The sequence below is a fragment of the Leucopleurus acutus genome (genome assembly GCF_964270905.1).
Source record: "Leucopleurus acutus genome assembly, chromosome: 21".
Taxonomy (NCBI): Eukaryota; Metazoa; Chordata; class Mammalia; order Artiodactyla; family Delphinidae; genus Leucopleurus; species Leucopleurus acutus.
The window spans coordinates 23,107,254-23,119,358 of NC_139163.1; the positions used below are offsets into that span (position 1 = coordinate 23,107,254).

Here is a 12,105-nt window from a genome sequence, read left to right on the forward strand (position 1 = left end):
TGCTCAGTGGCACATCTTTTTTGCCAGTGAAAGCACTGCCTCTCCCTTTAGGCGGGCTGCACAGGCAGGGGCAGCAGGTGGTCTACCCAGGGGATCTCAGTAGCAAAGGGGAGGAGCTCCCAGGCAGGAATAACCGAACAGTTCAGGAGAGCCCAATGGAAGAAAACAAGTTCACAGAATTTACCACCAAGGAAACAGTTGACAGAAAAAAAGATGCTCCATGCTTACAGTTTTGAGTACTGGAGCTATCTATCCACTGGCCCAGAAGGTCACACCGAGTGCTGTACAAAACCTGGCTGATGGAGTCAAGTCACAGAACATTTTACTTGTTTTGCACCCAAACCCAATTACGATTCCCCAGGACCGAACCTTGGAGAAAGCACTACTTTATTTTTCCTCAAGGCTCTTCTTCCTATAACAATAGTTTTGATTCAAAGACACGTAGAGTAATCTTATTACTGATAAACCTTTCGCCACAATGTGTTCTCTCCCTGTGGCATACTGTCCTGAGACAGTGAACCTAGAACCTGCTATCTGCATGGATGGGAAGAAAGGGAAAAGTATACCGAATACTCTACATCTCATGTGATGTTTTGCATTCCCACCTGAAACGTTACACGGCCCACCATCAGCATTTATTCATTCCACAGACTTTTGGAACCAGACACCAAGACTACAAAGTAATTGAAAAGGAAGGTGAATAGGAATTTGGGAGTAATATATACATATAAAATAAACAACAAGGACCTACTGCCTAGCATTGGGAAGTCTACTCAATATTTTGTAATAACCTATATGGGAAAAGAATCTGAAAAAGAATATATATATATGTATAACTGAATCACTTTGCTGTATACCTGAAACTAATACATTGTAAGTCAACACTACTTCAGGTACATACATCCAATACTTAAAAAAAAAAAAATACTTTTATCACGGAAAAGTGCAAACACCTGCATCTTCAAGACGCCATCTGGTACTTTCTAAAGTCTGTTTCACGGGTGTATAAGATGAAAGTTGGGGAAAGATGTCAGTTAAATTTATGCTTTCTCTTCGCTAAAACAAAAAGCAAAATACAATACACCGTGGGAAAGACGCTGTTGTAAGAATTCCACAGCAGCCAGAGAGAGGAGAGGCTCCGGACCTCCACGGCCAGCATTATGTAGGCAAGGATAAGCTGGGTGTGGGCCCAGGTGAGAGTTCTGTAGAGCACCCGCATCGGCCCGGATCTGATGAACACATTGGCAAAGGTGTGAATCAGGTAGTCGGCTTCCACCATCACAGCCCAGCAGAGGAAACCAAACACCTGTCCCGGGTGGAGTCCGTGCCACCAAGCCGAGAAGACGAACGTCTGCAACAAGGGCCAGGTCCTGCCCTGCTGGAAAACGAGGCGTCGGAGCCACCGAGCTGTGCTCTGGTTCCACTTTCTGGTGAACAGAGCTATCCTGTGGGTCGTTTCCAGCGTCCAAATGTCCGCATCAGGGATGTATCCCTCCTCACCGGGGCTCTGACCAAACTCAGATCCAAAGCCCGCTGCGTAGAGGAGGGAGTCATCCAGGAGCCAGTGGGAGTAGTAGGTGAGTTTGAGGAGCCCGGCAGTGGACCACGTGACATAGACGCACTGCAGTTGCCGGCAGTCCGTCAGTCCTGCCCCTGCGCTCACCGCCCGCCTCACCACGACCTTCAGACACTCTAGTCCCAGAATCTGCAGACCCCTCCGGGTCAGAGCCCAGAAAGAGTGCCTGGGATACAAACTGCTGGGCCCTTGAACACGAGCCTGAAATCTCTGGAAGGAACACAGGGGGCCTCCTAGTAGAGCAGGGAAAAAGAGCAAGTAGCTGAAATAGGGCAGAGCCCCCCACAGACGCTCAGACAAAGAGCTCCTGTTCCTGATGCCTCCTCCTGCTGCTGCTGCTGCCACTTTCCCCTCACGAATGTCCAGAGACAGGGATGTGACCCTCTGGGTCAAGAGCATGAGGGAAGAAAGAGTGACGCAGAACCTGAAAGAGATTTTTTTTTAATGTAAAAACACTCCACGTTTACTTTATCCCCTTGCAGTGCCTCACCCAAGACCCAATGGCAGGGACTTCCCTAGCGGTCCAGTGGCTAAGACTCCATGCTCCCAATGCAGGGGGCCCGGGTCTGATCCCTGGTCAGGAAACTAGATCCTGCATGCATGCTGCCACTAAGAGTCTGCATGCCGCAACTAAAGATCCCACGTTCCACAACTAAGACCTAGCCCAGCCAAATAAATATTTAAAAAAAAAAAAGACCCAGTGGCAAATGGGTGGCTCTGAACAATTAAGACCAATCTCATGGCCTGCAGTTCCCCCACAAAGACTCTTGGATTAATCCAGAACCACAGGCTCCTCCGAGCAGGATGGAAAGGTAAATGGAGAAATGAATCATTAGAGAGGCAAATAAATGAATGATGAGGAATATTATGGTGAAACGTTGATTATCGTATTTCTAAGAATACCTTATAAAGATTAGGATCGAGAATCAGGGAGAAATTTGTCACAGAAGAAACAAGACCTTAGTTCTGTTTAGTCTTAGTTCTTCCTATAGACACTATAGGAAGTTGGAGATTTGGACTGTGAACCAGTCCCTGACTGCAAGATTCTGAAGGCTGTGGGATTTGGGCTGAGGAAGGGTGAGTCAAGCTAGAGGTTCAGGGTGTATCCTGAGTCATTAGCAATTTGAGCTGTGTTCTTAACCAATCACCTGACCTGTTCCTGCATCACCATCACACAGTAGAGAAGATCCTGCTGACCATGGAGAAAATCAATGAAAATTACAGTGACACACTCTACAATCAGGAACACTGTCCTGTGGGGAGAAAATGGCTCTGTTTCCCAACCGTTGCTGCTTCTGTGTCTGAGAACTTAAGGACAACTGACCTCCTTACTTGACCTATCAAACAGTAAGCGAAGTAGCCACCAAATGCCACTAACCCCTGTTCAGTCAGTCCTCTTCTGTTAAGGGCTGAATGTGTCCTCCCCCACCCCAAATTCATATGTCGGGGTCCTAACCTCCAACACCTCAGAATATGTATATTTGGGGATGGGTCTTTAAGAGGTAATTAAGGTAAAATGAGGTCATGAGGGTGGGCCCTAACCCAAGATGACTGGTTTCCATATAAGAAGAGATAAGGACACAGACACACATAGAGGGAAGACCATGTGAAAGCAGAGGGAGAAGACGGTATCTACAAGCCAAGGAGAGAGGCCTCAGGAGAAGCTGAACCTGCCAACACTTTGACCTTGGACTTCCAGCCTCCAGAGGAAGTAAATGTTTGCTGTTGAAGCCACCCTGTCCGCAGTACTTTGTATGAGAGCCAGAGCAAACTAACACATCTTCCCGCTTCAGCTCAGGTTCAGCCTCCCTCCTGTGCAGCCAGATTCTTCAACTTGCTCCTCCAGCCCCTATCAGGTCCGGGCTTCTTCCTGAAATCCTAAGTCACCACATCGCGGTCAGTACTCCCCACTCCCTATCCACCCACCATCTTGCCTCTTCTTCCGAGAAGCAGGCCCTGGAGCCTTTGGTGAAAACAGTCAGAATAAAGAATAGGATTCTGGGTGTGGGAGGGATGGCAGAGTAAGGCAACCCATGGCAGCTAGAATCAGAGAGGTGACCCCCTCGACAGGTCACCGCTCCAGTTCACCGTGCGACCATGAAGCCAGTCCAATGGTGATCACAGCGAGAGCCAGGAACAGCAGGCTTCAGGATGGCAGAGACGCCTGTTTCCCTCTAATCCTGGTGATCTCACTGGCTCAGGAAAACAACGTCCCTAGACTATAATTAGCACCCTATTTTTTTTCTTCCTGGATTGAGTGACTTCCCTTTTTCTGGGGGATGGAAGAGCTGAGTGTCAGTGAAAGTAAAACTCTTGCAGAGCAGGTGTGTGGGAAGGCAGCAAAGGTTTATGGTAGATTTATACCTTTCCTGTCCTACTGAAACAGCGGAGAAGCTGCCGGCTATGTGTCTAAACTACCTACACTGAGGTGTGTGTACTCTGCTTAGTCACCTGCAGGCCGGCCTCATCTGTGGGCCCTGGGACTCCTGGCTCACCCCCTTTCTCGGGCACAATGTGAATTACAGCTAGTGTCAGGCACTGTGCCACGCAGGCAGCACATGGTAGTTATTAAGAGATTAGTCATACAATGACACTTACATTCATTCATTAACTCTAACCTAAGAGGCTTGCGAGATAGGTATTGCTAATCCCCCAACACACACTTACACACACCCTTTATTTCAGGAAAAGACATTGAGGCTGAGAGAGGTTGACTGACTCACTCAAGATCACACTGATGGGATGCGGAAGAATTTGGATTCAAAGTCCACGCCCAGGTCCTCCCCACCAGCACCCCGGTGCACGCAAACCCTGGTGGGCTCCGTAGGAACACAGGAACGGGCTGCTTTACCTCGTGGAAGGAGCTTCTTGCAGATAATACTCCGTATAGTGCAGACCCAGGTGGCACAGCGTCTGCCAGCTCATCTGAAAGAGGAAAGTCAGCCTGTGGACGTCCTGGGGGCCCAGCGAGTAGATCAGGACCACGGTGCACAGAGCGGGGATGAAGACCAGCACAGCGAAGGAACCCATGGCGGCTACTGCCAGGGCTCCTCCTACCACCAGGAGGAACAGGTACCTGGAACACAGAACGCCTTGGAGCAGTGCAACTGATGAGTCACTTCCCATGGCAGCCCATCTGTGGAACCCAGTGGAGGTGGGCGCCCCCTCACCCCTACAGAAGTCACACTGTTGTCACTCTGCAGTATTCCTCCTGTTCTGAAGGAGAGAAACATGGAGGGTAGAGGCAGAGTCCATTTGTAAACCACTTCTGCAGGAGACAAATCTTGACTTCTGCCTCTGGGACCCTGGGCACCCCTCTTTGATGTCTGCCAGACCAGTGGGGAGACACCTGCCCCCAACAATCCTGTGGGGACTGGTCTGGAATGTTTCCCAGTAGGGTCACACCCAGCCCTGTGCTTGCTGCCCGACCAAAGTGATGGGAATCTAGGATCCAGGATCTAGGAGGACTCTAGACATCATCTCATACAGATGAGTCTCTTCCCTTTCCACAGAGCTGCACACCCTGGCCCGCAATGCCTCCCTTTGATAAGTGTTTGAGAACTCAATTACAAAGTCTTTAAGTGTATCGTTTAATAATTTTTGTTGTCTGCATACATAGTTTAGCCTATTCTCCAAATTCATACAAATAAAATCATACAGTATTTGCTTGAGTAAAGCTCCTATCATTAGTATAATATTTTGTTTTTTTAATTTATTGAAGTATAGTTGATTTACAATGTTTCAGGTGTACAGCAAAGTGATTCAGTTATACATATGTATACTCCTTTTCAGATTTTTTTCTAGCATAGGTTATGATAAGATATTGAGTGTAGTTCCCTGTGCTATACAGTAGGTTCTTGTTGTCTGTTTTATATATAGTAGTGTGTATATGTTAATCGCGAACTCCAAATTTATCTCTACCCCCTCCCCAGCTATCCCTTTGGTAACCATAGTTTGTTTTCTATGTCTGTGAGTCTATTGTCTATCTCTGTTTTGTAAATAAGTTCATTTGTATCATTTTTTAGATTCTACATGTAAGTGATACCATGATATTTGTCTTTATATCTACCCTTAATCCTCTCTACTGTACTTTAAGTTCTCATGACTTGGTGCTTTTTACAATGTTGTAAATACATGTTGTAAATGATGTTGTAAATACATCAGTGAAGTGGTTTGTGGAGCATGCCTCCTTTGGAAGCCAGCGGATGCCCTCTGGATCTGCAGAGACACCAGAGTTTCCATATTATGAGGACTCAGCTCTTCTTTCCACAGTATATGGAGATTTGTTTGTTTTTTCCTTTTAACTGGTGCCTAGTTAAGAAATCTGAACAAAGAGGCCAGAAAAAAAATCTGAAACAGGGACTGAGTGGTCAGGGACAGGAAAAGTGAATGAATCTCTATGTCACAGGGTATAGATCATGGCTCCTTGGCCTGTGACGCACACGCCTTTGCAAGAATTTCTTTCTTTCTTGAGGGAGACGGCAGGTGCTTCAGTGTGCGAGGCTCTATTCCACAGGCCCTGGCCATTCCTGAGCTTCAGACTATGCTTGGGATGACTCCTCCTCTACCCGCCCAAGCCTTCGCCTCCCTGCCATCGGAAAATAGGGGAGAACACTTATTCCTTACACAGCAGAGGTGAAACATGAAACAGTGCCCTTTCCCAAAGCAACTGCCCTGGGGATTTGTAAACATTATTATGTCTACACATGTACAATGCAGGATGCATGAGTTTTTGGAGGGCTTATTTTATTCTGGGCATTGGCCCAATAATTCTTTTATATGAGATATCTTCATTTAACCCTTAAAACAATCCCATGAGGTAGGCATTATTATTTCCATTTTACAGATGAACTCAGAGAGTTTATCCACATACACAAGGACACTCAGGAAGTGAGGGACCAGGACTCACCAGGCTAACTCCCAAAGCCAGCAATCTTAACCTATGGGAATTAGCCCTTATTTTTGCACTTGTTTTGCTTTATTGTTTGTGATTCTTTCTCAATAGGAAACTTTTTTTTTAACAACTGCTTCCCTCGTCTCCTAAACAGAGGTAAAGTGCCATTAACCAGTTGTGACGATGTAATAACCTGCCATAGTTTAATCGAACTCAGCCATCCTGGTTGCTAGAAACAGCTAGATTTTACTTATGAATCCCCAATATATAAAAATCCTAGTTTCCAAAATAAGTGAATTATTAAGAGGTAGAACTTCGGCAATGGATTTTCACTTTACAAAAGGATATTCCATAGAACCTTTTTTTAAAAATAGGGACTGTCTCTAATGTATTGAATTTACCAGGTATAAAAAAATCATTTCGATCAAGTTATCAAATCTCTAGTGACAATAATTTTGGATCCCACGTAGAGATAAAACTAATCGAACAAAATTTATTTTGACTTTTTTCATTTCTCTCAGAAATCATATGAAGGCATTAAAAAATCACATAGTTGTATATTTAATAAAATTTAATTTTATTGAAAATGATAGAATTCCATGAAATTAAGACTGTTCAAGAACATCTGGGGCATATGGTTGATTTATAGATGCATCTATTTGGGGAATTCCTATATCACCCCAACATCCCTCTGTCCCCCATTTATTTTCATCCTTTTCCTACTTAATGTGACCCTATCAAACTTTGGCTGAGTCAATGCAGACATGATGTCAATTTCCAGTTCCGATTCACTCTTTTAGACATAATCATGATCAAGCAATCAATAATTGGTGGCAGTGATGATAACTTAAAAACAACCAGTGTAATTAGTATTTAATATTCACATCTGCACTCCAACCTGGGCTTTTTGATCTACTATAGTATTCATAGACGTAAGAGCAAAATTAGCCATCAAACCTACCTGGCATGAGTGGAAAATGAATCCATAATGCAGAGATAATTAAAGAGAAGCGCAAAAGGAAAAGCAGCCCCTTGATAAAGTGATACAGGATGGAGGAAGAACAGCTGAAGCCAATCCATCATGAACTGGAACAAAAGATACTGTCCTTTCCAGAATCCTTAACGGATGCTTTCCTGGAAGTCTCAACCAGGTTCTCTTTGATCTTTTTATATGGTTTAGGAAGGCCTGGCTGAGCAAAAGGCAAACAAAAGCACTGGAGATAAGCAGTATAAAAGTTGGCTTTCTGATAAAGGGAACTCACTATAGAAACCAAAACGCATCTGGTGTTAGATTACCTAGTAAGGATATGTATGAAAAGCATTGCTTTCAGAAGTTCTGGTTTTGTTTATACACTGCAGTATTTGCCTTTCCAGTCATCTGACTTTCATATTCTTCTCACTAAGTAAATGGAAAATCTCATTTTCCAATTGTGGACAGGCAACTCACCCGACTGGGGAGGGGGAATGAACTGTGAGGAAGGGAGGCCGGTTCCCCCTCCCAACCCTTTCCTCCTTAGGCTCTTTATACTATTCCCTTATGCTATTTCTTCTTTTTTTTATAGTACCTAGTCACCACCCTTTATATACCTATTTCTCGATTAGTTTATTGCCCGTCTCCCTGCTCCCTGAGCTCTGCAAGGGAGGAATTTGTTTTGTTTATTGCCATACCCCACTACCTATAGAACAGTGCTGAATGCGTACGATGTACTCAGTAAGTACCTGTTAACATTTGAAAGGTTTTAAGGAAGCTAAAGTGTGGAGAGGAACATTTAAAGAGAAGCTCTTCTTTAGGGTGTGGACAAGAAATCCAAGAGACACTGCCTACAAGCAAGACAAGAACCAGAGGCCAGGGCTTCCCTGGTGGCGCAGTGGTTGAGAGTCCGCCTGCCGATGCAGGGGACATGGGTATGGCCGCTGAGCCTGCGTGCCCGGAGCCTGTGCTCCGCAACGGGAGAGGTCACAGCAGTGAGGGGCCCGCGTACCGCAAAAAAGAAAAGAACAAGAGGCCATTTCTTGGCGGGTAGAGGTCTATGTACTGAGCCCAGAGCATTACAACGCCATCCCAGACCAGCCACTTTTCATCTCTGAAGGCACATGCAAGAGCAAGCAGCCTTAAATAAGGGACGGGAGAGTATAGCCTGATTCAAAAGCATCTTAAGGGCAAGGACCCCCTGTTAGTGGGAGACAGCTCTGCACAGAAGAGAAAACATGAAAGAGAGCCTCCAATTAGCTGGGGAACTCTGAGCAAATCAGTCACTTCTCTGAGACTGAACACCTTTATCTTAAAATTCTATATAATAATGACTGTTATTCAGCAGAATTGTGTTGTCTTCAACAGAACTGTTATGAAGATTAGATAACATATGTAAAAGCATGGAGAATAAAGCTGGTTGGTTGAATGTAGTTGAAGGTAACACAATTGAATAATAAAAATGATGAGCATTATTGGGCTACCATTTTATTTATTATTTTTTAAAATAAATTTATTTATTTATTTATTTTTGGCTGTGTTGGGGTTTTTTTGTTGTTGCTGCTCGCGGGCTTTCTCTAGTTGCAGCGAGCGGGGGCTACTCTTCGTTGTGGTGCGCAGGCTTCTCATTGCAGAGGTTTCTCTTGTTGTGGAGCATGTGTTCTAGGTGTGCGGGCTTCAGTGGTTGTGGCTTGCGGGCTCTAGAGCACTGGCTCGGTAGTTGTGGTGCATGGGCTTAGTTGCTCTGCGGCACGTGGGATCGTCCCAAACCAGGCCTCGAAACCGTGTCCCCTGCATTGGCAGGCAGATTCTTAACCACTGCACCACCAGGGAAGTCCCTGGGCTACCATTTTATGACAGACCTGTGCTAAGCACTTGGAATAGAAGGATGAATAAGATACGGTTCCTGCCCTCAAGTAGCTCTGAATCTACTAGGGAGAAGGAAATGGCAACAAATACTTGCATTAAAGAACTATAGGTGCAGTATACCACTGGCACACTGTACTGGACAAACAAAGAAGCAATCATCTGCAGAGATAAGGAATTTTTAAAATGCAGGGGAAGTGGGGAAGGGGGAATGCTTTAATTGGCTCTGGAAGGATGTTTCCAAACAGATGGATAATTTATTCCAGGCCACAGATGGCACAAAGACCTAGACAAACAGTAGAGCAATTAATGGGAGAAAAGGGCTCCCTAAGCAATGAATAAGCTCCCATCGTAGTAAACATATTAAAATGCAACCACAACCCCCATTAAATATACTTGCTAGGTTCAGAAGAATTGAGTTGCACTTAATTTGTTAGGGAAAAGGTTATGCTTTTTGTCATTGAATTAAATATTTATTAATTCTTACTTGTACTTTCTGCATTTTGGAATCAGCATATTTTATTTGCAGGTCTCAAACATTTTATAGGTTCCCTGAAAGGCTTATAGGCCCTAGACACTGTAGCTAATATTGATAAAATGGTCCTTTTTACAAGCATGCCATGAGGGTTAATTCTGTGTCAACTCAGGCTATGCTGCCCAGCTGTTTGGTCATCACCAGTCTAACTATTGCAGCGAAGGTATTTTTAAGATGAGATTAAAATCAGATTTAAATCAGTAGTCTTTTAGTAAAGCATATTACCATCCAAAATGTGGGGGGTGGCTTCCAAAATATGGGGGGTGACTTCCCTGGTGGTGCAGTGGTTAAGAATCCGCCTGTCAATGCAGGGGACACGGGTTCGAGCCCTCGTTTGGGAAGATCCCACGTGCCGAGGAGCAAGTAAGCCCGTGCGCCACAACTACTGAGCCTGCACTCTAGAGCCCGCGAGCCACAACTACTGGAGCCCGCGAGCCACAGCTACTGAGCCCACATGCTGCCACTACTGAAGCCCCCACGCCTAGAGCCTGTGCTCCGCAACAAGAGAAGCCACCGCAATGAGAAACCCGCGCGCCACAACGAAGAGTAGCCCCCGCTCCCCGCAACTAGAGAAAGCCCGCGCGCAGCAATGAAGACCCAACACAGCCAAAAATAAATAAATAAAATAAACAAAATGTGGGTGGGCCTCATCCAATCAGCTGAAGGCCTTAAGAGCAAAGACTGAGGTTTCCCCCCCCCCCCGCAGAAAGCAATTCTGCCTCATAGAAACCCTGCCTGAATTTCCCACTTGTAGATTTTGGATTTGAGACTGCAAGATCAACTTCTTCCAGCCTGGGGTTCTACGTAACTGCGTGAGCCAGTTCCTTAAAATAAATGTGTGTCTCCCACGGCTTCTGCTTCTCTGGAGAACGCTAGCACCCATGCCATGGAGGTCTTTTTTTTTTTTAACATCTTTATTGGAGTATAATTGCTTTACAATGGTGTGTTAGTTTCTGCTGTATAACAAAGTGAATCAGCTATACATATACATATAACCCCATATCCCCTCCCTCTTGCGTCTCCCTCCCACCCTCCCTATCCCACCCCCCTAGGGGGTCACAAAGCACGGAGCTGGTCTCCCTGTGCCATGCAGCTGCTTCCCACTTGTTATCTACTTTATGTTTCTTAGTGTGTATAAGTCCATGCCACTCTCTCACTTCGTCCCAGCTTACCCTTCCCACTCCCCATGTCCTCAAGTCCATTCTCTACGTCTGTGTCCTTATTCCTGTCCTGCCCCTAGGTTCTTCAGAAACTTTTTTTTTTTTTAGATTCCATATATATGTGTTAGCATATGGTATTTATTTTTCTCTTTCTGACTTACTTCACTCTGTATGACAGACTCTAGGTCCATCCACCTCACTACAAATAACTCCATTTCTTTTTATGGCTGAGTAATATTCCATGGTATATATGTGCCACATCTTCTTTATCCATTCATCTGTCAATGGACACTTAGGTTGCTTCTGTGTCCTGGCTATTGTAAGTAGAGCTGCAATGAACATTGTGGTACATGACTCTGTTTGAATTATGGTTTTCTCAGGGTATATGCCCAGTAGTGGGATTGCTGGGTCATATGGTAGTTCTATTTTTAGTGTTTTAAGGAACCACCATACTGTTCTGTATAGTGGCTGTATCAATTTACATTCCCACCAACAGTGCAAGAGGGTTCCCTTTTCTCCACACCCTCTCCAGCATTTACTGTTTGTAGATTTTTTGATGATGGCCATTCTGACTGGGCCATGGAAGTCTTTCAAATTAATTTAGATAGAAATTGCTTAAAAATGAATAGGTGTTTACATGCTTGGAGACAACAGGATGTTTTAAATTCATCCATATATTTAGTCAACAATTGTTTTTTGAGTATCAACTATGTGTCAGGTACTGTGGTCAGTGAGTAAAGAGTAGGGACAAACTCATATGGCCTTACTTTCATGGAACTTAGTCTTTGGGGGAGGTGGTAAACGAAATACAGCTGGTGATGGGTGCTATCCTTATCCCTTGGAGATAACCAACAGTATAGCAAGAGTGACCTATTTTTTAAAAAATTTTATTTTATATTGGACTATAGTTGATTTACAATATTTTACTAGTTTCAGGTGTATAGCAAAGTGATTCAGTTATATATATACATATAAGAGTGACCTATTTCTGACTCAGTGGTCAGAGAAGCTTCTCTGAGAATGAAGGTCAGTTTCTTGTATCAACTGAGCTGGGCTACAGTTCTCAGTTATTCAATCAAACGCCAGTCTAGGTGATGTAGTGAA

At 44.6% G+C, this 12,105-nt stretch overlaps 1 protein-coding gene across 1 annotated transcript; it reads right to left on the bottom strand.

The window, feature by feature from the left end:
• Positions 1-1,030: 1,030 nt before the first annotated feature.
• MBOAT4 (membrane bound ghrelin O-acyltransferase MBOAT4) lies at positions 1,031-7,751 on the bottom strand (the record flags this gene model as incomplete). Its single annotated transcript, XM_082863923.1, has 3 exons — positions 7,432-7,751; positions 4,428-4,652; positions 1,031-2,000 (listed from the first exon to the last, which is right to left on the bottom strand). The coding sequence occupies exons 1-3, from the start codon at positions 7,551-7,553 to the stop codon at positions 1,031-1,033; spliced, it is 1,317 nt and encodes a 438-aa protein (XP_082720049.1). The 5' UTR covers positions 7,554-7,751.
• Positions 7,752-12,105: the final 4,354 nt, after the last annotated feature.